Source organism: Electrona antarctica, assembly GCF_951216825.1.
Source record: "Electrona antarctica genome assembly, chromosome: 11".
NCBI classification, from domain to species: Eukaryota; Metazoa; Chordata; class Actinopteri; order Myctophiformes; family Myctophidae; genus Electrona; species Electrona antarctica.
The window spans coordinates 38,105,185-38,130,482 of record NC_136792.1 but is presented as its reverse complement, the minus strand read 5'-3'; the positions used below and the strand labels follow the sequence as shown (position 1 = coordinate 38,130,482).

The window sequence follows — 25,298 nt, the reverse complement described above, 5'->3', positions numbered from 1 at the left end:
CCTGTTAATGTAACTGTGAGTTTATAAATGCTCCCAGAGTTACTGAACATTTTAAGGGTCCATTTGTTCACAAGAGTTACTGACAGGGGTATGCATTGTGAAGTTAAAACAGGAGTCAGAGGCAGAGATTTAGGTTTGAGCCAACATTAGATTCTATAGACAGTCCGACTCCTTTTAGCCCTGAAACCATAAACCCAGTCGAGAGAGATACTTTCATTGATGGACCGGATCAAAGATAAACCACAGGCCTTCTATCCTGAATCAAGTATTCCCCCCCTCCCATAATTATTTTTTACCTGGTAAGACACAGACTTACACCTGCTATAGGCCTATACAATATTCCATATTGCTATCAATACAGTAGGCCTACTATACTACTACTGTATAGCAGGTGATTAATAAGAAAATGTGTTACGTTACCTGAAATAAGTAAGTCTTCTCACTGCTGTACAGGGACCAAAAATGGCAATTCTGCATGCCATGGAATGTGTTGACTGGTAGTATATTCGATAAGAAAAGAAACATTTATAATTGTCCTTTTGATGTCACATGGCACAGAGGTAGGTGTGTGTGTGTGTGTGTGTGTGTGTGTCAGTGTGTGTGTGTGTGTGTGTGTGTGTGTGTGTGTGTGTGTGTGTGTGTGTGTGTGTGTGTGTGTGTGAGAGAGAGAGGGGGAGAGAGAGGGAGAGAGAGAGAGAAGATTAACTTAAAACATGGAGTTGTACTGTACTGCAGGGGTCTTCAGCAGGGGTCCAGGACCCATAGGGGGTCCTCAGAGTTACCACAGGGGCCGCCAAATGTTTGTGTGATAGGAACCTTTTTCTTACATTAACCACTTCAAACCTAGCATCCCTATATTCTGAGGTAAACCATTAGCCGAAAATAGCAGATCTACAAGCTCACAACGCTAGGGGGTCCTTGGCCTGAAAAACATATAGGTTGATTATGTAATGGTAGGTGGAAACGTAATTTCTGTGAGGTTAGGGTTAAAGGTTAGGGGCGACAGTGACACACCAATGAAAGATGGAGTCCCCTCTCAAAGCTCTCTCAAGAGTTAAGTTATTGTTAACCATCTGCATTACTTGTCTACACAAGTCTACACTATTGTATAATGTAGAATAATTGTCATTTTGTTCAACGTTTGCCTGATCTCTCCTATCTACCACATCAATACAGCATGGAATTGTGGACAAAATCTTATTCAACAAAAACAAAATATTACGTTTTGGGTCTAAGAGGCTAAATCTCATCAAATGGTGGTCCGTGGCTCAAATGCCAAATAAATAATGAGCCTTGATATGAAATGGGTTGAAAATCACTGTAATAGAAATCACACATCTGCCCCAGGTGCAGTATGCCACGTTTATTGTTGAAAATAACAGATCTACAAGCTCACAAGCTTAGCGTCTAAATAACATGCTAATCTAAATTACATTTTAACCTTTGCATAAGGCCATCAACATACAATAGTATGGAATTAATGGCATTCGGTTTGACCACTTAAAAACACCATTACTCGTCAATAGTAATCAACAAATTATACTATAAAAGCGGGTCAAACATTAGCCAAATTCTTAAATAAATGAAATAATAAAGAGACAAAACATTGGAAATGTGTTGTGAGCTTGTAGATCGGCTATTTTCACAATATTTATCTGTGGAACCGTGTCAAACTAAATGTAATGCTATGCCTCAAGTCCTACAATTTCAAGTGCTCGTCAGGGTGGGGGGGTCCCCATTTTAAATTTGATTATTTTGGGGGGTCGCAACCTGAAAGGTTGAGAACCACTGCCTTACACCACATGACTCCAGGAGCGCCTTTCATTTGAAACTCAATATAATAAGACACATAAGTAAAACTCAGTCAAGGTCCTACACCTACAGTAAGAAAACAATTCACTACACAGTCTGGGTCAAACACTAAACACTCTGAACTGCAACATAAAGCAAATGTTTTAAAACACACCAATCCATTATCTTTTTGAGTATAATATGCATGTTATGATTGCACATATATTACACAATATGAACATTTCCTCTCAAAGTATAATTTTGTATAATCATTTAATACAGTTTAATGATGATAATTATGTGCAGCATGCAGCAAAATGATTAAACTATAGCACATTATTGTCTCCACCAGGCCGAAGGCATGGGTAGAGAGTATGTTTTGCACTCCGTCCGTCCGTCCGTGTGTGTGTGTGTGTGTGTGTGTGTGTGTGTGTGTGTGTGTGTGTGTGAGTCCGTCCGTGTGTGAGTGTGTGTCCGTCTGTCTGTTAACAGCTAATCTCCACCAGGCCGAAGGCAGGGGAGAGATGTTTTGCACTCCGTCCGTGTGTGAGTGTGTATGTGTGTCCGTCTGTCTGTCTGTTAACAGCTAATCTCCACCAGGCCGAAGGCATGGGGAGAGATGTTTTGCACTCCGTCCGTGTGTGAGTGTGTGTCCGTGACCGTCTGTCTGTCTGTCTGTGTACAGCTAGCCTCGGAAACCCAGACGTTTTATTTCAGTGTACAGCTAATCTCCGGCACCGCTAACCCGGTCTGTGCCAAATTTTGCACGCAAACTCCCTGGATGCCAACGATGAACCTCTGCACCAAATCTTCCACAACTGCCTGTTATAGCGCCACCAGGAGGCCGACTTTTGAAAAACACATTTTTTTAATATTACTCCTCCAGATTCTGTCCAAAAATCCCGCAAATCGTTACACACTATCTCTATAGTCATGGCTAACATTTGCTTTCAAAGTTTGCAGGATTGGCCCGTTTTGAACAAGCCTGAAATCATGAACGCAGCGTGCAATTTACGTTTTCACATTGGCCTGTTTTAGCGCCACCAACATTTTTGGAACAAAAGGCCTCAAATCAAAGGCGTAAGAACAAATGGCACCCTTTTCACATTGGCCTATTATAGCACCACCAGGAGGCCACAACCTGACCTGGCCTGGTGGAGACCTGTGCGAGGGGCACTTTTTCTAGTTTATTTTGTATTGGGGGGGGGGGGGGGGGGGGGGGAGTTGCACCACTCAGTTCACACGGGTGTGATTTTTCCCTTTTACCTGCTTTTGATGATTTCCTGTTTTTGGTTATATAGAAGTGTATATTTGTAAATTGTAGGCCTATGTCAGTGTCTCTAAATGTTCTGATGAATTGAAAGTGTAATGCTTTATGGTGTCATCCACAGTTAACAGTTTTTGTATTGAGTTGTGCTTGAAATGTACTGTAATTCTGCAAACTGTTAATAAATACTTCAATCAATCAATCAATCAATCATCTTCTGGATGACTAATAACACATTGTCCTGTCTTTTAAGATTAGAGTAAAAGAATAAAGCAAATTCACCGGATAAAATTATAATTAAATCATTCCAATTTTTTATTCGCGAACCAGGTCGTTTGCCTCACGTCGTCGACAGCAACGTAACGTGCCCAGTGTGTGACGAGTGAGTGACGAGTGACGACGGGCCGAAAATGTTCAATTATCGGCGTGCACAGAACAACCCGCAGAACGCGAGCTTAACATTTTTTACGGAGCCCGGTAGCCCTTGGGCACATCATGTGTGCATATTCTCACTGCATTGTGTTCACAACCACCCTGCAGGGCTGCTAGCATGCTAGCGTGATGCTAACGCATTTGAATGAAACACACAGGAAGAACACAGAGCAATGCGGCCGTGCGTGCGAATTAATTAGCTACAAACAATGCGTTTTGGTTTATTCGTCTGCCCTTAAATAATTGATATGGCAGTGAGTCATTCATTCGCAAGATAACGCTCAACATTGCAACTTGTGCATGTAACTGTTTTTAGTTTTTACTTTGGGTACTTTAAGTACATTAATTTGTGATGCCAATACTTTTGTACTTTTACTCAAGTACATTTTGAATTCCCGACCTTTACTTTATTTCTATGTTGCAGTATTGATACTTTTACTTAAACATTTCAGTACTTTTCCACCACTGGTGGTATGGGTGGTTTAGCTCTGGTCCATACCATAGAGAGTTCAGTTCTCCTTCGCTATATGGACCAGCTAGGGTGGTCTGGTACTCTCTATACACAGCAGAATTCAGCTATTTTAACTCAAAGTGTATCCCATGTACCTTGTGTATACCAGGCGGCTGTGGCTCAGGAGGTACAGGAGCAGGTACTGGGTCGGCGGTTAGAATCCCGGCTCCTCCTGTCCACATGTCGAAGTGTCCTTGGGCAAGACACTGAACCCTACATTGCCTCCAATGAGTTGGTGGGTGTGAGCTTGCCCATGCACCATTGGTGTGTGAATGTGGGAAGTGAGGACGCTGGCGTCGACTGTTCGTCGCGTGCAATGTAAGAATGAAGAATGAACCATTGTAAAGCGCTTTGAGCAAAAATGCCATTCATTACTCTGGGTATCTCTGGGTTAACGCCACTACAGTGAAGCGTAGAGTATTAAGATTGTCTTGTTTGTGTTCAAAGCCCAGTTCTCTTGCACATCATATTGTGGAACCTTTTCAGACCAATCTCCCAGCACCAGGTCACTCAGATATGACAGTCAGCTGTACATAACAGGTGAGCACAGGTGAGGGGTGACTGTGTCTTACTGTCTTACTGTCTTTGCTCTGTTGGTACCATAGTTGTGGAACAAACTCCCTTTGAGGATCAAAGCTGCCCCCACCCTATAGGGACTTTTAAAAAACATGCTTAAGTCACCTTTTCACCATAGACTACTATAGGACCCCTAGGTTCACTTGTCTTCTGGATTGTGTGTTTATTTTTCTACTCCCTCCTATTCTGACTGACAGTGGGTCTGAATTATGTTGTCTTGTCCTGTTTTTGAGTGGTGTAAACCACTCCTACAACTGGCTTTGTTAGTCTGTCTGTCTGTCTGTGCTCAAAAAATGAGCACGGTTGCTATGGTCACCCAGTTCACACGGGGTGTGATTTCATTACGTCAGACATTACGTCAGACCACAGCTGATCAGTCTATATAAGACCTTACACCACTCAGTTCACACAGGTGTGATTTTTTATTTTTCTATATACAGCTTTTGTCCCCACACGTCTCAAGATTTGCCATTGACAATGAACGGAGAAATTAGGTCAAAATTCCGCTAAATATGACATAAATTAAACATCAAAACATTAAACGCCATTGACATTGAAGGGAAAGTTTACGTCATATCTAAACGAGCAAATCAGCTAACCAATCACAGGCAACAGGCATGCTGATTGGCCAGTATGAGATGATGCATGATGATGTATGATGATAAGAGCTGATAATTCCGCTAAATATGACGTAAATTAAACATTAAAAAAACATTAAACGCCATTGACATTGCAGGGAAAACGACATATACGTCATATGTAAACGCACATGTTGGTGGCAGCATTTGGGACCACCTTATGTAGCAATGTCAAATGTCCGCTAACATAAATTGATTGATGACAAGAGCACCCCTCACTTCACACGGGTGTGATTTTTCTTTCTTCGGACTGTGCAGGGGGCCTATGATATGAACCTACAGAACCTTACTAACCTTTCAGTCAAAGCAAAAATACAAATTCTATGTACATTGTGCAACTCACTGACACAAATCTATGAAGAGAACTCACAAGAATAGGGTTTAAAGTTTTAATAACAGATCTCAATATACAAACCAGTTCAGGGATGTTCTGCCATTGACACCCACCAGAACAGGCATAAGGGAGAGCATGTGTGGGAAATGTGACTGTATTTTAAAATAAACATTACATGTTCAATTTCAGCTGTTGCAAAATTATGCTAAATCAATTAATAAGATATGTAATGATAATGCTTCTGTTGACAAAAGTGGTCAGCTATTTCATTTATTCATAAGTTACCCGTTTACAAGGAATTGGCACAATGGGAAACCAAAGTCTTGCAGCATCAAAGCTCTTTTTGAGCATTTGCCAATATGGATTTTTCTGTTCTGTTGAGACACATCTAGTGTTACATTTAGGACAAAGTGCTAGCCTATATGAGCGCCTCAAAGACACCCAGTATAGAGGAATATGTAGACCACCGCTGAAGCAAAATGGTGAATATACCCAAATTGCAATACTCTACTGCATCAAGATACAGCAAATTGACATATCTTCATGTAGCTGTGCAGATCTTAGCTTTTAACAGCACAGTAGAAGAATCCAGTAACAATGCAGCCACTCAGTCATGGCACTCCATGATCTGACATTCAACACACAACATACGGTAGTCATTTTCTCCATCCATCTTGTTCCACCCAAGGTATCTGCCTTGTAGTTTGGTGGTGGCCCTTTAGGCGAGAACTGCATTTTACGCAAAACCCACATTATTTGTATTTGGTTAAGGACACCATGTCTTAACTTTACCATTTTTAAGATATGGAATGATGTTCAGTTAAACATTTCTTGACTAGGTCAAGCCTAGTCTTGGCTCAGGGAGGACGCTCCTGCCATGCAGAGTCCCGCCGGTGCCTTGAGGGATGGAGATGGAGAGAGCGACGCCACAGTTGCAATACCACTAGTATTTTGCATATAGTTAGCAAGGAATATTAGTGCTTCTTTATTTATCTGCCCAACTGTAAGCCACTGCTTCTCCCAACAGAGCTAGAGGCCATAAATAACCTGATTAAAGTAAAGATCGACTTGTTTGGAGATACTTCTAAGTCTCAATAACAATAGGAATTCATAATCAATTCAGTGAAAAGACAATGGCAGCCATTTTTGATACCATCCATCTCCAGCAATATCATCGTATCCACATGTATTCGCTTCTCTCAACGCATGTCAGATCATTTTCACCAATATATGAGAAGTTGTAGTAGAAGTTTAGTTGGTAGGCATCGACCATTACTCCATCTGTATGTTGTAAGAAAACGATTTTAGCTTTTTTCCCCCCCAGGGCATTATTTTTTGTTTAACAGCACTGCACTGACTGACAACTTCACATTCAGTAATGGCTACTTATCAATCGATCATTTCCTATAAGTCTGCCCACTCCACTGCATTGATTCCTTCCTGAACTATTTGTTTTACTAAGGGCGGTGACAGCCCAGTTCAAACATCTTGCAAATTCAGCCTAAAAATAAAAGCCTTTTAGCATTTAAAGAGAGAAAACAGTCGCATATGACTCTAATGTTAGTATTTTGGGCGACATAGTGTAGACTTATGGAGACAGTTGAAGACATACTGTTGCTATGGCAACCAAAGATTAGCATATGGCTGACACTGACCTCATATCAGCTCATATCATACACGCACAATGCTCTCAAACCAAGGAACTCCAACATGGATGTTGATTCTTGTCTTAATATGGAAACTCGGAACTGATTGTTGAAGATACCGCTCAGCCGTAACACATGCCGTTGCTATGACAACCAAGTGGATGAACCTAGTATATACACACATTCAGATGCAGCAAGAATCCCTTAATCTGCATCTGGTTGCTTAATTATTAGTGCAAGGGTATCAGCTTCAGCTCCACTATTTTCAGATATATCATCACACAGGTGCTATAACTCAAGACATGGGTGTGCTGCTAGCAGAACATAATGGCTGCAACATTATATAGTCTTACTAGGAGCATCCTAGTAGGAGGTGTTTCATTTGGACCAGGATCAGTAGCTTGCCTTGACCAAAAACAGGAGCCATGATGAGAACAAAAAGGAATAAGCAGAGAGAAAAGGAAACGTAACAAACAGTGTTTGCATCTTGGCAGGCCTTCCCTTCTGGTCGCCAGTTCAGACCTGGATAAGACTGCGTCTGCATGTATGTGATTTAGTTTGTACACTGCCAGTTTATTTCTTTCAAGTGAGTAAAGCTAGTATACACCTATTCAATCTTCGTTACCAAAAAACACATAATGAATGAGGGTTAAAGTTAAAACAGAAGTGGCTTCTGGAAAGAGCTCCGATCAAGCAGGATACCGGTACCTCTAGCATCGGCCAAGTCAACTCACATGGGACTGTCAGGTTATTGTATGTGCAAAATCTCGCAGGAACGGCGCAACTGGAATGGGAAATACAGTATACATGATGCTACACCACTGGGGACTGTGTGTTTTTGTCTGTCTGTCTGTGCATGGGTACCTCTTGAGTTTGCATGTGTGTTTACCTCTTGAGTTTGCATGTGTGTGACCTGGGAGTGTGCAAAGTGTGTGTGTGTGTGTGTGTGCGTGGTTATTCAGTTCTTGACACTTGTCCACATTTAATGTTCAAGAAAATTAGCATAGCTCTGGCTATTATTGGACAGTTGGCTGAAATGTACAGCTAGCAGCCATTTTGAAGATTGCTCTCTTTGACTGACCATGTCAGTCGTGTCTTATTGGACCCAAAATGCTTTTCCGTCTGTCGGGAGATCACGCTAAGCTTGTTATCTAGGGATCTATCTTTTTTGACAAACCAAAAGAAACTATCACACAAAATTATAAACACACCTTCAAGTTCCCTAAAACAGCAGACATTCAAATGTTTAACTGTGGTCGCTATGTACAATAAAAGGATCTTCATATATTAATATTCATCTTGCCTTTTCTTCACTCCCACGCTTTGAGTCATTACTTCCATACATATTTTGTATTGTATTTACAGTATTTACAGTATAAATTACTACACAGTCCTGTGATAAAATAAATAACATAAATACAATGGCCGTGGCTTTCGCAGTGTCTTTGCGTGAGGGGGGTAGGAAGGGGTGGAAGAACGCAAGGAAGGGGGGGTCGAGAGTGGAAGAGAAATGAGCCTAGCCTGGCATTTTCTCCTCAATGCTCTGGGTATAGGAGGGATGAATCATCCCCTTCGCTACTTTGATGCAGTCCTTCTGTGGAGAAATGCCAAAAGGCAAGGTTTAGGACGTGGACAGTAACAACAGTCATACTGACTGAGGATGCAATACTGCAACGGTAGGTAGGTATGGGCACTGCCACTGGCTGTGGGCCCCATAATTGACATTTGAGGGGGAGGAATAGGTTGCCCAGTCGCACGCAGAGGAAAGCTGGGGTGAGGAGAGGGAGGAAGGCGAGATAGATGGGGCAGGGGGGGTGCAAAGCTTCTCTTCCAGCTATACCACAGTGCCGCTCGGAGAGTTCCCGTTCTGTGCTGTCAAGTTCTGAATGAGAGAGGTAGAATGAGAAATAAAAAACAATTAGAAAAATGATAAGCTCTAGATTCCACATCTGGTCATCAGCTAAAAGGACACTGTTCCATATCTGAGCAGATTGGAAAAGTGAATTTGACATTTACTGCTCTGGTCATTAATAATAATAAAATAAATTGAATCATAGTGCTGAAAAAAGGTTAAACTGTAGATTTTTAAAAGTTTTAAAACATTTTGGTATTCGGTACTATACAACTATACTGTGCACAGATGTCCTTTGTACATATTTGCATATTTATTTTACACCAACCTTTGCATATACCCTCTACTCTACATCCAAATGCTTATGATCAGGCTTTCTCTTCAACTTTAACATTATTGTCACATCACAGGTTTACAGCTGTGGAAAAAGTGGGTGAATTTCTTTTAGGGGCTAGCCCCTCCAACATCTGTCTTTTGGAATGAAGTCATATGGCAGCCGAGTCTATGGAATTTTTTATGGAGTTTGTTTAGAGCACTTTAAACAAACATTATCAGGCGCCCCTTCGCTACACAAGTGTGACTTTTAAATAATCCATTAGATCGATTAGTTTGATTAATAGTGCACCCCTAATTCTGATTCTGATTAGTCGACCTACCGCCTTGCCTGGCCGTGCCCAGGTGCAGATGAGACCCTCCTGGCAAGCCGTGATGATGCAGTCGTCCATGAACACCAGCACGGTCAGCCTCTCGTGTGCGATCTTCTTGCACACTAGCGGCTCCAGCAGCGGGACCTCGTGCATGCGTGGGCACAGCGTGGTGCCCAGCACCTTGGCGGCGTCCAGTCGGCTGCTGCGCGGTGCCACGTTGATCTTGTCGTTGCTCTTACTTATGTTACCGAGGCTGTGGTAGCGCTTGTGCTCCTTCTCCACCCCTCCGCTCCCACCACCCGACTTGTCAGACTTGCGCTCCTGGAGCGACAAGGTGGCAAAACGTCCGATACTAAACGGAGTGGAGTTACCTGCTCCTGATCCGGCGCTGGTACTTCCTCCTCCTCCTCCTCCTCCTCCTCCTCCACCACTGCCACCGCCTCCACTTTCCGAGGCGCTCTGTCCCTTGGAAGCGGTAGCCACGGCCGGGTGGGGCAGGGAGTTGGAGCGCGAGAGTGATCGAGGGAGGGGCAGCGGGAGTGTCGGGGGGTTGGAGGGGACTGTGGAACTGTTGGTGTTGGGCGGGTGGTGATGGCCCTCCACGCTGCCCGTGACTCCACCCCCTACCACGGTGGTGCTGCCGGAGTTGGACAGTGAGGGACCGAAGGTGTTGGTGAGCGCCCGTGACAGTGGCAGGCATGGATAGAGAACGTCGTCAGTCAGGTCCCACAGGCAGAACTGGGTGTCCTGGCCCACGGAGCCAAACCTGTAGGTCACCGATGTCGACCCGCCCCCTTTGGAGCTATGCCGCGAGAGGCGGGACAATGTGCTGCTGGTCCGAACCCGGCCAAAGTGATTGGAGGAGGGAGGGGGAGGATTCGGAACCCCTCCCCCTCCGACCTGATGCAGGTCCTCCTCGCTGCCACTCAGCTCCATGGGCTCATTGTCCTCCAGGGAGGTGGTGAATGGGTCGAAGGCCACCACATTGACCCACGACTTGTGGCCGTGGCCCCGCGCCACTACGCGGCTCTCCGAGAATGACCACACGGTCACCAGGTCGTCCTCGCCGCCTGTGGCCAGGTACTTCCCGTCGGGGCTCCACGACACACAGAGCAGCCCGCCAAAGTAGCTCTTCATGACACCCTGTAGCTCCATGGAGTCAAAGTGGAAGACCCGCAGGCACCCGTCCTGGCCCACGCATGCCACGTGCACGCCGTCCGGGGAAAATGCAAACTCATTGAGTCCCCCCTCACCCACGGCCCAGCGGAGCAGCGGGTTGCGTGGCGTCTTGGTCTTGCAGGCATACACGGCGAAGCCCTCACCTTGACGTAGGAGAGAGTATTGCGGGGCGGTCGTGCCACAGGGGTGGTCCACATTGTAGAGGTAAAGGTGACCACTGGAGTGGGAGGCCAGGAACAGGTTCTCGGACTTGGGGAGCCATTTCAGACATGTCACCTTGGACTTGTCGATCAATCTCTGGATGACAGAGGGGGAAGGTGTGGAGAAGAGAAGGGAAGGAAAGGAAAGAAGATGGGTAAAGACAGGGAGGGAAAGAGATAGGGTGAAGGACAGGGACGGGGGAATCAGAATAGAGGGCCCGGAGAAAAAAGTGTGAGTTCTAGGAGAGAAGGGAAGGGGGAAAGTGAAGTCAGGGAAGGACAGAGGGCCATGGAGCAGAGAAATGGAAAAGGATGGAAGATTAAAGGAAGAGAAGAGAGGCGTGAGAGAACACAAGTACTGCATATTAGACACACTTGTCTATTTCATGCACCTTTGAATTATTATTATTTTATGCCTGTATGTGGAGTGGACCCCAGCTAGAGACCACCAGAAACGAAACACACATCAACAAAGCAAAACAAGGACGGGGGAAAACAAGTAAGCGAGTGTAGCACAGATAGAGAAGATAAAGAGAAACCAAAAAGAGATAAAGAAATGGAAAAAGGGGGCAGTGGGGGTGAAGGAGTAGATTTAGACAAGCAGCACCCAGGGAGCTGAACAAACTCAGTGGAGAATATCAGTCAGACAAAGTCAAACAGGGACACCTGACCTTATCATTTCCTACTCTCTTTCTCACTCACACACACACACACACACACACACAGATGTTCGCGCACGTGTGCATGAACACAAGTAAATGGACTGCAGTGCTTTTCTCCAAGGCGCTTCATTACAATGTACTTCACATTCATCCATAGGCTACATTCACACACCGATGGTGGAGGAAACCATGCAAGGCACCACCTCCTCATCGGGAGCAGTTAGGGGTTCAGTGTCTTGCTCAAGGACACTTCAACACTTTCCCAGGAGGTGCCGGGAATCGAACCTGGAACCTTCGGATTCCAAGACGGCCGATATACCTCCTGAGCCACTGCCGCCCAAAGCCGCCCACTGTAGAAATGCCCACCACCGCACGTGCGGTCAAAAAAAGCCAGCACAACCCAACACAGAAACACACTCACTAATGCCTAAATGTAAGTATTAATTCCATTTAACACTAACAGCCAAATTCAAGAGGTAGGCAGTAGGCACTAGGCAGTACACCTCAAACGGAGAGGCTCATAATTGTTGTTATTCTAATGGGACTTATCGTTCTCAAAGCAGATGGTGGAAGATTATGTCAGTAACCAACTCTGCAGTTTCTGCAGTTTCCATACTGTACCATCCATTCCATACTGCCGAAAGGAAGACTGTAGAATCTTCCTAATTACAAAACAAAAAAGCATATTTGCATAGTCTGCAGACCTCTTATGTGCACAGAAACACACGCACACGCACACGCGCACACACACACACACACACACACACACACACACACACACACACACACACACACACACACACACACACACACATTTAGCAGACACTCTTTTCTAGACCAAAGTGAAAGATCAGAGTAAATGGCATGAAGAATTGTCAATAAACAAGGTAAATGGTCACATACAGACTACAGTATGTTGGGATAATGAACTCAAAGATGCCACAAAAATAGAGAACATATAAATTACAAGCTCACAATGTGTTAGTATTTCGAGTATCGATTAGTCTTTCTTTATAATATAAAATTAATAATAAATGAATTAGCCTGATTAACTGTTGCACCCCTACATGCACGCATGCACGTGCAGCACATGCATATTGCATTATGCACACACCTCCTCATTGAAGAGTTTACTGGTCTCCTTCTTGATAGGGTCTAGGTACTGGACTTGTCCTGCTGAGAAGCCCACTATGAGGGCTACGCTCTCTGCTGTGGCCGAGTACTGGTTAAAGTCATGACACGTCGGCTGTGTGCCCTTATAGATGCGCTTGTCTATCGGTTTACTGAGGTCCACCGCCTGCAGGGAGGAAAAGCAAGAGGGATAGAACAGGGAGAGAAGCAACAATATGTTAGCAAGATTGCCGTGTAAGCAGAAGGTTCCAAGTTAAATCGCTTATTATAGGGAACTTCAACGTTTTTCAGCCCAAGGACCCATTAGCTGAGAGAGATAAAGCAGGGACCCCCACAACATATGTTGCATAAAATTATGTTGCAGGTTAAACTTTTTCATTGATTTCATAGAAAGCTCATAGACTTGTTTGACAGCACTATCATCGGTGTATGTTGGACTTACAGTATGTTAATGTGCATTTTCAGATATTTAACCACTTAACCCGTCAATACTTGACCTTTCACTCTGTACTTGGTCTGCTCGGTCTAGATCAAACCTCTTAGCAAACAATCTACAAGCTCGCAGCGCGTTGTGAGCTTGTAGGCTATTTTTGGCAAATGTTCAATGGTTCAAATGGTTTCAAAAAAATCATCCTATCACATAAATATTTGGTGGCCCCCCTGCAGTAACTCTGAGGACCCCCTAGGGGTCCCGGACCCCCTGTTGAAGACCCCTGCCTTATGATGGCAAGATTCCACCTAGCAGAAAGCAGCACAGCCCCAGCCGACTCGGCACTCTCATCCCCCTTGGGAGGAGGACAAATGGAGAGATGAATTGCCCCCCTCCAGGATCAATAATGTGTCACAAACAGGAAGTCGTGGAAAAACACTGAACCAAGTAAAAGTAAAAATATAGGATATATTTCAACTCTTTTCCACTTCAGGATTTAATAACCTGATGTGTTATGGCACAGAATGGTACATCACATAAGTGCAATAAACTGGTTATGAAACTATAGGCAGACATATTAATTTGTATTTGTAGTGGGTCATTTTCATTATTTTAACATTAAGTGGGCTGGTAGTTTAAAGTGGTAAGTATACGTCATAGGTGTCTTTGCTCAGTTTGCTGTGCATCATAAGTAGGCTACTTTTCCTTTGCCACAAACACCTACTAATTAATATTCTATATAGACTGAGGCACCTCTCGCAATAAATGAGTGGACATCATGTCCACTCATTTATTGCGAGAGGTGCTAATATATATACCCAAATATGCAGTTAATGTTTAAGTTCCAGACTTTGGGTCACTTTTTGTTAGAGCCTTTCTACATTGTTATGTATTGCTGTAAATTAAGGAATGTAATTGTTGTTTCCATGTCATTACAAATAAAATCATAATTAGGCTATAAATGACATTCTTCAATCTTCACACACTGTTGCATTCCACTACAACCAGCATTATTACATGGATGCTATCCACTATACGAGGCTTCACCTGGTGCATTATTATACACAGTAGCCTACAGAATCTGTAATTACTGGATAGGTCGGCAAATAACTGTAGCCAAATCGACAATTTGAAACGATGACGGAATATAATACGGACTGCAGGCCATAGCTAGTTGCATTAGCCTCATCATCATCATCATCACCATCCAACGTGTCTTCTTCGTTCTCACCTTCTTGATGTTGGTGTAGGTGTAGAAATAGAGCTCTCTGCCGATGTTGAAGCACACTCTCTCAGAATCCTCGCTGGGATCCTCGGGCTGCAGCTTGACCATGGAGACCCGCACGGGGGGAAGGAAGCCCGCCGGAGAGGAGTTAGCTGCGGCATTGGAGGAGGAGGCAGCCCCGCCGCCGGGCCCCTGCAGCAGACCACCGACCCCTCCGCCGGGTATGGAGCCCGGTCCGCCGGGGCCCAGCGTTGCTCCCCCGGCGGACGGACCCCGCGGGAGCCCCCCGCCCCGCTGCTGCGAGTCCGAGAGGGTGAGCAGCTTGTAGAAGCCCTCTCTGGTCCGGAACTGGGATTTAATCTCATTGATATCCTTCAGAGCGCCGCCATCTCCGGCCATTTTCAGTACAAACACAAGCCGCACACAGGAAACAACCGAGATTTTGACCTGGAAATAATAATACGCCGCCGTATTAAAAAAAAAGAAAGAAACTACAATGGAAATGGGAGCGACGACGATTAAGAAGAGGAGCGGGCGAGCTGCTCGGTCCCTGTCCCGCGCCTACACCCACCACCAGACACCGGCATCCAAACTGCTGTTTCACTGGACACACAATCACAACAGAGAGCTAAAACAGTAAAAACAGTGCACAGTCAGTGGACAGTACACACATCAGCCGTGATTGAAGCCTCTCGCCGCCTTCGTTCATCCAGTGCGTTTGTGTGTTTGTGCGCGTGCGTGCGTCTAGCGTGACCATTATTTGAGCGTGATGGTGCGTCGACGCTTCCAATCCCCGGCCAAGTGCTATTAAGCACTGCGCACATTTACTAATGTTCCGACTCCGAGGATGAGCTAAACTAAACCAGTCGCAGTCTGGTGTCAATAACCATAGGGTGTTGATTCATTGGTCAACTCATTTAATCATCTGAAACACATAAAGCGACCCCCGTAATCCGTAAACGTGTGCCGATTTGGTTATGAACAAAATGCTTATTGGGCTACTAATATACAAAACAGGTCCAATTGATGAAAAAGCACGCATGCTGCTGCTGTCATACTATTTGACTTGCATTACATATTTTTTTAGGCAATTAAATAGTCCTCGCTGGTCCTCCTCCTCTTCCTATTTTAGGGTTATAACTTATTAGCCAATCAGAAGCAGCCAGGAGCGTGTTTTTTCTGTTGTTATGGTCGTGCACAGCGTGATGCTGCATTGACACTCCAGGGAGCACACAATAGTTCTCTAAAGTCTGTTTTTTTGGGCATCTAACTACTTCCACATACTTTGTGCGAGAAATGTAGTTCAAACTTCAACATGTTCAGCTTTATGCAGGTATTTGTGCTTGTATTTTTCTTTTGTAAATGTTTTTGCATGAGGAAGGGCCAGATCTTTCTAGGTTCACACAGAGGTGCTATCTGTGGTTGCTATAACAACGCATATAGCGTTGCTATAACAACACATCCAAACCTGGACTGGATCAGGGAATTTTCTACTGTAAGCCATCATTATACATTGGGTCATCGCGGGTTTTCAGCGAGCCCAAGTATTATGCTGCTTTTAGGAGTAGTCTTTTTGCTTGTGTAGGCCTTGGACATCTTGACTGCAGGACAGGTACATGCTTTATGGCCTTTATTCATACTTATTAAGTGTTGTTCACCATAAACCAGATAGAGTTCTGAATCCAAGCCACAATCAATGGGGTGATTTCTATATAGGGTGGACGAAGTAGGGCATTCATTTACAAAAAAAACATAAATAAATGGTCAAATAAACAGTTGAAATAAGATACAAGGTTTCTGCCCCCGACAGCAACAATATGCTTATGCAGATGGACAACACTCATTTCATTCAACTTATAGGAATTCATAGGAGACTCTTTGTCAAATCAAACACTATCATAATATAAAAAAAGTCAATAGAGTAAACCTTTCTTGATACACATACACTTCAAGGAGAAAGTGTGAAAGATTAGAAAACGACTACAGATATGGATAGAGACTACTGTATATATATTTTATTATTATTATTATTTGTTTTTGAGGGGCCCCTCCTATGTCCAGCTTTGCGGGTCTGTGTAAACACAAACACTGAAGACAAAAGTGAGGACGCAAATTGTGATTGGCCAGCGTGATTGGGTGGGAGATGTGCCATTGGTTGAGAAGTCTGTCTGTCTGTCTGGTGAGCCAGGCAGATTGCCCTACAGGCTCTCCATGCATTTCCAGTCTCTTTCTTTCTCCTTGTGCTTTAGTAAAAAAATTATTTAAAAAATCGATGCGGTGTAGTGTGTGTGTGTGTGTGTGTGTGTGTGTGTGTATTAGGTCTGCAATATAAGGATTCATCACCATGTTGTGACTTGTTCTAATTAACAAAAAATACATTAAAGATGAAAATTAATTAAAAAATACATTATTTATTACATTGTAATAAGCAGGACATGTGCAGCATTTTGTACAAAACGGGCCACTCCTGAAAACTTTGGAAGGCAATCTTAGCCAATCAGTGTACAATCTGAGAAATCCAACAGACTCGTCTTGATCACATGACTACAGAGATCATGTGTACCGATTGCCATTTCTTCATACGCCTTTGATGGCAATTGGATGATTTGAGGCATTTTGTTCCAAAAATGTGTTTTGCAAAAATCAACCTGTTGGTGGTGCTATAACAGGCCAATGTGAAAAGGGTGGGATATATTCCTCAGCCTAGTAAGAAAATGTGTGAAAGATTTCACGTAAATTGCATGCTGCGTTCATGATTTGAGGCTTTTGTTCAAAACGGGGCAATCTTGCAAACTGCGAAAGCCAATTATAGCCAATTAGGATGGAATATGAAATATCGGACAGATCCGACATGAGCACATGACCATAGAGATACTGTGTAACGATTTGTGAGATTTTTGGACAGAATCTGGAGGAGTAATATCAAAACATGTGTTTTACAAAAGTTGGCCTCCTGGTGGCGCTATAAAAGGCAGATGCGGAAAATGCAGGTCAAAGGTTTGTCCTTGGCCTCTAGGGAGTGTGCATGCAACGTTTCACGCAGATCGGTGCAGTTTTAGGTAAAAAATGTGAAAAGCTGCCTCATGGTGGCGCTATAACAGGCCGTTCTGGAAAATGTGGGGCAGAGGTTCATCGTTGGCATCCAGGGAGTGTGTGTGCAAAGTTTGGCATCGACCGGGTTAACGGTGCCGGAGATTAGCTGGTAACGGACGGACGGACGGACGGACAGACACACGGACGGAGTGCAAAACATACTCTCTCCCCATGCCTTCGACCTGGTGGAGACAATTAATTAAAGCCACCCATGGTACCTTTACTCTTATTCTGATTGCATAGATTTGATTAAAGAATAGCTACATGTGTCAGTCTAAAAGGAACAGTACTATTTTAAACTCAAATAGGTAATTTAAAAATAAATATTCAAGCCATATGTTTTGTTCTTGATACTATAATCCTGCACGCAGGTACAGACATAGTTGTATTTGGCTTTAATGGTAACACAATAGAAACTCCATCTTATAAATAAGATGTTGAGGGTAAAATGGCCTCAGACATTAGGGGCTCCATTTTCGTTCGAGCATTCTAAATACACTATTTGGGGATTTAGCAACGTTACCCGTTACATTATGCATAGGTGTGGTTTGGGCGTTACAATAATGAAACCAATCACTGTGCCACATGCATTGCCTTTAAGAGATGCCTTATCCATTGACCATTATGCCCAGTGCTATTGCTTCATAGCCTTACGGAGTGATGCGTTGCTTGCCTTGAAGTTGCCGTTTTTCTTCTTTTTTTCCCACCGCGCACAGACCCAAGAGTCTTTTCATTGAGTCACAACTCGCTCAAATCTCGCTCATTTTTCACATTTCAAAGTGCTGTGTGATCATCGAAATCGGAAATCAGATTAAACCCCATGGCTGACATGGCTGACACAACTTAAGTCAAATAACTTCTTTGACATAAACACAATGGACACAAGGAAGTGATAGGCACTCACTTCTGCTGATTATAGGAAAATTACAAAGAGATGCATAGGAGAATAAGGAGAGATGATCAGATGAAGCAGCCTGACTCTGGAGTCTGGACATCTCCACGCCTATGACACACCTCTAGGTGCAAATACCGGTGTCGGCATAATAGATAGCAGGTGACGCTGGACCAGAATACCATTTAGGGACAGAGCAAGCTCCTATACTGCGGCTGACTTGCGGGCCGCGTCACGGGTAACGGCGGCGACGAAATTGGAGTTCTAGGGCTATATCTTGCACCACCCCTTACCCCTTATCCCTAAACTTATTTGCCATTTTTTACTATTTTGAAAAACCTTTTAAAATGGTTCAAATAGCCGATCTACAATCTCACAACGTGTCTATGTAGATTAGCTAGTTGAACTATTCTAAAATGTTTATTTGCAATTGTTGAAGTTGTCCTTTAAGCCAAGTTTAAGGGGGCCTGAAAAATATCCACACAAAGTTAGCTTGACACCGCAGCATTGATTGCCTACAGGCTATACCTGGAATACAGGGCACGCACGCACGCACGCACGCACGCACGCACGCACGCACACACACATGCACACACGCACACACACACACACACACACACACACACACACACACACACACACACACACACACACACACACACACACACACACACACACACACACACACACACTTTAGCTTTCATTCCTTTTTATTAGGAGCATTTGTTACTCTTGACATTAGTTTTCAAAGGAGGACTTTAGGCCAGGGCTTTCCACTCAGACCTGCAATCTTGGTCATAGATATTAAACTGTTTCTCACAAACCAATTCTCCTTTAACACTATGAAGGCACTTCACACTATTGTTTGTTCTGCTTTAAAGGGATAGTTCAGCATTTTAAGCTGTATGAAATACTTGCCATTAATATAGTGGTTGCAACTGTATTAATTGATTGCCCGAGTCGGAGTTCTGCTCTGGTTTAGGTGAAATATTAAGTAGTTAACTGTAGGGGCACAGGGGGGCCACACATTAAAGGTAAATTAATCCACAAAACTAGCGTAATTTGTATTGTTTACCTATTTCTACAATATAGTGCAACTTTCGTTCATTTGTTAACCCTCTATCACATGGAACTATGTTATTTGTGTCCATATCACTACGCCCAAAAAATAGTTCCGTGTATTAGAGGGGGCAAAGTTGAACGAAAGTTGCGCTAATATTTTAGTATGCGCTAATATATAATAGGTCAACAATACACGTGACACTAGTTTTGTGGATTAATTTACTTTTAATGCGTGGCCCCAGTGCATGCCCCCCACACAATGACCAGAACTACTTCATATTCACCAAAACCAGAGCAGAACTCAACTGCAACCACTTGTATTTCATACAACTTTAGTTCAAAAATCGTGAACTATCCCTTTAAGAGAAAAAGAGGGATATTACATTACATATTACAAATTACAATGTTTTGTCCAAACGTCCATGTTCAATGCAAAATTAAGGACCACTGTGGGGCTGACACACATCCATATATGTTAACGGCAGCTATTATAATAGGGCGTCCTAGTAGGTCAGCTGGTTAGTGTGCATACAACATTGGCACAGGTATAGAGGTATACGGGTGTACTGTACACACAACGTCATGGATTTGAATCTTGTTCATGAACTGTGGAACGCCATACTACTTCTCTGCCTTACTAACGGCAGCGATTCCTTGAAATAGTCTTCAGAAGAAGGTCACTTATTACTGCGGACAAGCCGGACAGCAAAATATTTGTGGCCTGTCTCCTCACTCCTCATAGAAGTGTTCAGTGGAGAAGAGGTGGTGTGAGTTTCCATTGGCACCCTCTGCCACTGCCTGGGGTCGGGGGTCACGGCAAGAGGACCCAATTCTCAGCAATTTCCAGAATGTACAGGTTACACATCCCTGATTGGTCCCCGGTGATACGTGTCTCCATGACAACCAGCCTATAAGTTGGAAGGACCAGAGAAAAGTTGGTGGTGGAAAAATGAGTTTTACTTAAGTAAAAGTACCACAATACCACAATGTAGAAATACTCCATCACAAGTAAAAGTCCAGAATTCTAAATGTACTTGAGTAAAAGTACAAAAGTAGAAAGTATTCATTATGCTGAATGTCCAATTTCACAAGTTTTCAACTGTATAAAAATCACAACAACCAGCTGATGTGCTGATGCTGGGATTAACGTAATTAGTTAAAAAAACAGGTGGCTTGCGGCTGCGCACATCCAGTTCCTTGCTGGTGCTGGACAAAAGGTAGATGCATACAGGAAAGGAGAAGTAATTAAACTCGAATAGACAGGATACAGCATTGCAAGGCCATCATTGTATACAGTATCAAATCCTGAGTGTTCATTTTAAATTGGAGAGTAAAGGACCCGTAAGGCTGTAGTAGTGTACCAACCTGTCTGTCCCCACTGTAGTGTACCAACCTGTCTGTAGTGTACCAACCTGTCTGTAGTGTACCAACCTGTCTGTCCCCACTGTAGTGTACCAACCTGTCTGTAGTGTACCAACCTGTCTGTCCCCACCAGCCTGTAGTGTACCAACCTGTCTGTCCCCACCAGCCTGTAGTGTACCAACCTGTCTGTCCCCACCAGCCTGTAGTTTTGAACGAGAGCTGACTGTCCAGGACAACACCAAGGTTCCTGGCTGTAACGTCTGTCCCAACAGCCAGGAACCTTGGTGTTGTCCTGGACAGTCAGCTCTCGTTCAAAACTCACATCACAGCTGTCACTCGATCCTGTAGGTTCACACTCTATAACATACGACGAATTAGACCGTTCCTCACCCAGGAATCATCCCAGCTCCTAATCCAGACAACAGTCCTGTCAAAACTTGACTATTGTAACTCTCTCCTTACTGGCCTACCGGCATGTGCACTGAAGCCTCTCCAACTGATCCAAAATGCCGCAGCTCGCTTGGTCTTCAACCAGCCAAAATTCTCACATGTCTCCCCCCTGCTCCGCTCCCTGCACTGGCTCCCGGTCGCTGCCCGCACAGAATACAAAACTCTGATGTTGGCATTTAAAGCAACCAAAGGTATGGCTCCCCCATATCTTGCCAGCATGATTGAACCCTACAAACCCTCCCGCGCACTCAGATCAGCCAACGCAGGGAAGCTGGAAGTACCCTCACTAAAAACGCCGGGACAACGCTCCACACGTCCCAAACTCTTCTCCCTTCTGGCCCCAAAACTGTGGAATGCACTTCCCGTTGCAATCAGAACTGCAGCATCACTCCCGATCTTCCGCCGTAGTCTGAAAACCCACCTTTTCAAACTCCATCATGGCCCATAGCACTTACCCTACCCCCTTAGACAGCACTTCTTAGACTTATACAGCATTTGAAACAGACTTATAGCATGTCATGTAGACAGCACAATAAGTGCATTGTATGTAGTCATAGCACTTCATAGTATATATGTACAGCATAGTATAGCATATATGTGTAGTTTATATGTATAGTGTCATTATATAGATATGTTCTAGTTATAGTTTATATGTATAGTGTCATTATATAGATATGTTCTAGTCACGGTCTTAGCTTACGCATGTTTCGCGATAAATGCATTTTTTTACATATGTGATGTATTCCCATGCTTTTTGTTCTTGCCTATTGTAAGTCGCTCTGGATTAAGAGCGTCTGCTAAATGCCTAAATTGTAAATTGTAAATTGTAGTGTACCAACCTGTCTGTCCCCACCAGCCTGTAGTGTACCAACCTGTCTGTCCCCACCAGCCTGTAGTGTACCAACCTGTCTGTCCCCACCAGCCTGTAGTGTACCAACCTGTCTGTCCCCACCAGCCTGTAGTGTACCAACCTGTCTGTCCCCACCAGCCTGTAGTGTACCAACCTGTCTGTCCCCACCAGCCTGTAGATCTTCCTGAGGTCTTTTGTTTCCTGGATGACTTCACTGAAGTCCTCTCCTCTCCTCTGCCAACCATGACGCCACACTGCCAGCAGCGAGTCCTCAAAATACACTAGAGAGAGAGACAGAAAGAGGGAATGAAGGGGGAGGGGGGGCCGTGAATGGACTGAATATTTAACCTAGTTTGGTAGAGAGCTACAATACATGGTTGATAGATGAATAGCTGGATACAGATAAGTAATAATAATAATATTAATAATACAAATAGTACTATTACTACAGTACTAATAATAACCAGTAAGACGCCCTGAGGTCGCATGCACGGCACGCATCCGCATGGGTGACGGCAGACTGCTGGACGAGCGCTGACACTTTGGCATGGGGGGTCAGATGAACATTTGGAATTCATTATGTACTGGCCAAGTGGCCATATATGGAGCGTGTCTTGAGTGTACAGGGTTTGATGAGATCAACATGGAATGTCAGACCAGGTCAGCTCCATATATGGAGATCTAAGGGTGGCAGTGTCTTGATTGTACAGGGTTTGATGTTTCATATATATATATATATATATATATATATATATATATATAGAGAGAGAGAGAGAGAGAGAGAGAGAGAGAGACACACACACACACACATACACACACGTCATCAGTGGTCTGACAGATATATAATCTCAGACTTATTTCTCAGTTCTCACCTACAGCCTCCACATCAAAGGAGAAGGTAGCTTCTTGCTGTAGACTCCTGCTGCTCTTCAGCTCCCCCTCTAGGCCAACTATGTGTACAGACTCTGGAGGAAAGGAGTGGAGGATGTATTTTACTGAAGATAATAATGTTATGTTCAGGCTGGCACAACCATAGATATATATCTATGGTTGCACAACAGCTGAAATAATTCACTCAGTAACTACTCCCTAAATAACAGTACAGATATGAATTGTATTACATTGAGCTATGTTTACCAGCTCAATGTAGATATTTGTTGGTTTGAATGAGGGTAGTTTCTGCTCTTGTAACATTACTGACTTGAAGAACTGAAATAAAAGTGTAACACCTGTTAAAGGGTAGAGACATTGAAGCCTTGGATTTTCCAATGAATTGAATATGAAGGACCCCAATGGAAACAAGCCATAGGCTTTCTTGGGTTTTAAATCCTCTTAGCAGACCTTGCAATTAACTGTACTTTCCTGTGCTTTTTTATGCAAACTGTTAATAAAGTATTCAATTTAATTCAATCAATCAAAATAAACATAGCAGCAATATAGAAGTGATTAATTAGAATTCATTAGAAATTTAATTTGAAGTCTGGCCTTTGAGATAACGTTTACCAGATTTGTCATTAGATATCTTTGTGTTAGTTAAAATATTTCATTAGGTTATTCTGGAGTGTATCAGAAGCTGACAAGCTAATTACCATGTCAGATTCTGATAGACTCCAGAATAACCTAATTAAATATTTTCAGAATGCAAAACTCTTTCACATTTGGAAAAATAGAAAATAAATGTACAAACGTATATTTACTTACTTTCTAAGAGAACGAGCAAAGAGCTATTGTCCAATTGGTTCACCTGCACTACATCTGGGCATCGATTCTCTGTACACACACACACACACACACACACACACACACACACACACACACACACACACACACACACACACACACACACACACACACACACACACACACACACACACACACACACACACACACACACACACACACACTTTATTGTTTGGTGTACTTTTATGATGAAACCACAGGCTCAGCCATAAGATTAGACTTCACTCAAAAGATTCACTCTTTATTATTAACAACCAAGTGAATTAATAATTCAATATCATCTTACCCAAGCCAGTGCTGGTGAACCAGGTAGTGTTGGAGTTAAGGTTAATGTTGTCTATGGTGATTGGCTGGTTGGGAGCAGGCCCATGGGACACACCGATACAGACGAGTGGGTACTCCTCCTTGGGGACCACCAGCATGTGGAACACTCGCAGGGGGCTGGGCAATGGGAAGTCAAAATTCTAGGACCAGGGAGGACATCATTATGAATATATGACAACCAACCGCAGCCCCTAAACCTAACCCCTCAACGCCTAATCCTAACCCTGACCCCAGCCTGAATCTTTTCCTAATAAGCCTATCTCACAGAATTTCCCCGCCCCCTTAATACGCCCCCTTTCGGGGTTAGTGGTGATAGCGTGACGTCACTCCATAGACGCTACATGTTAACAGAGGTAATTTAAGAAGTCTACAACTTTTGTTTTCTCAAGGTAAGGTTTGTTCTATCTGTTCGAGCTGATTTACCATATTGTTTGCTTCATAATAATATTGGTCTGTCACATTTTTACATTAGAAAATGTACTTAGATTCTCCAGAGAAAAAAACGTGTAAATGCTAATGTTAAATGACACCACTATTTACCGGAAGTGGGCGTGGAAAGCGGGCTGTGAGATAGGCCTATTGTAACCCTCGTAGCACTAAAAAGCTACCATGAACATGACATCTGTGGGCTCCAGGAAAATGGTCGTCACAAGGTTGATTTCACAAATTCTACCATACAACGTGGGGACATTTGGCCCTCATAAGTATAGCAATACCTGCTGCGCTCGCACACACACGCACGCACACACACACGCACACGTATAGAGCCTCACTGGGTGCAAAAATGTACCCCAAATTGAATGAACCCAAATGGACCATTTGGTAATCTATTTCACTCTCAGAGTTAAATTAAGTCTAAAAGTGATTATTTTACTGTGTACCTTAATGAGCATGAACTTGTGCATGGGCTCATACCACTGCAGAAGCACCACACTGGACTCCAGAGCACAGCACAGGAACACACAGCCTCGTTGCACGTTGCCAACTGGGATGGAGAGAACTCA

The 25,298-nt window shown here is 43.6% G+C and overlaps 2 protein-coding genes across 3 annotated transcripts in view; both read right to left on the bottom strand.

Moving 5' to 3' along the window:
* Nucleotides 1-7,644: 7,644 nt before the first annotated feature.
* LOC306932758 (WD repeat-containing protein 20) lies at nt 7,645-14,935 on the bottom strand (the record flags this gene model as incomplete). 2 transcript variants are annotated; one of them, XM_079514672.1, is made up of 5 exons in its annotated part: nt 7,645-9,077; nt 9,704-10,065; nt 10,141-11,170; nt 12,850-13,032; nt 14,528-14,920. In XM_079514672.1, 5 exons carry the CDS (start codon nt 14,918-14,920, stop codon nt 9,030-9,032), a joined length of 2,016 nt encoding a protein of 671 aa, XP_079370798.1. In that variant the 3' UTR covers nt 7,645-9,029. The 2 variants fall into 2 exon arrangements, with proteins under 2 accessions (XP_079370798.1, XP_079370799.1); XM_079514673.1 differs by having other exon boundaries at nt 9,704-11,170; nt 14,528-14,935.
* Nucleotides 14,936-20,335: 5,400 nt separating this feature from the next.
* Nucleotides 20,336-25,298, bottom strand: part of map4k1 (mitogen-activated protein kinase kinase kinase kinase 1) — a 36,909-nt gene continuing 31,946 nt past the window's right edge. Inside the window, exons 25-30 of the mRNA XM_079513845.1 lie at nt 25,176-25,279; nt 24,257-24,434; nt 23,932-24,000; nt 23,103-23,195; nt 22,385-22,511; nt 20,336-20,476 (exon numbers count right to left, since the gene is read on the bottom strand). Of these exons, the coding sequence (XP_079369971.1) occupies nt 20,380-20,476; nt 22,385-22,511; nt 23,103-23,195; nt 23,932-24,000; nt 24,257-24,434; nt 25,176-25,279 (668 nt within the window). The 3' untranslated portion in view covers nt 20,336-20,379. The remainder of the gene's footprint in view (nt 20,477-22,384; nt 22,512-23,102; nt 23,196-23,931; nt 24,001-24,256; nt 24,435-25,175; nt 25,280-25,298) is intronic.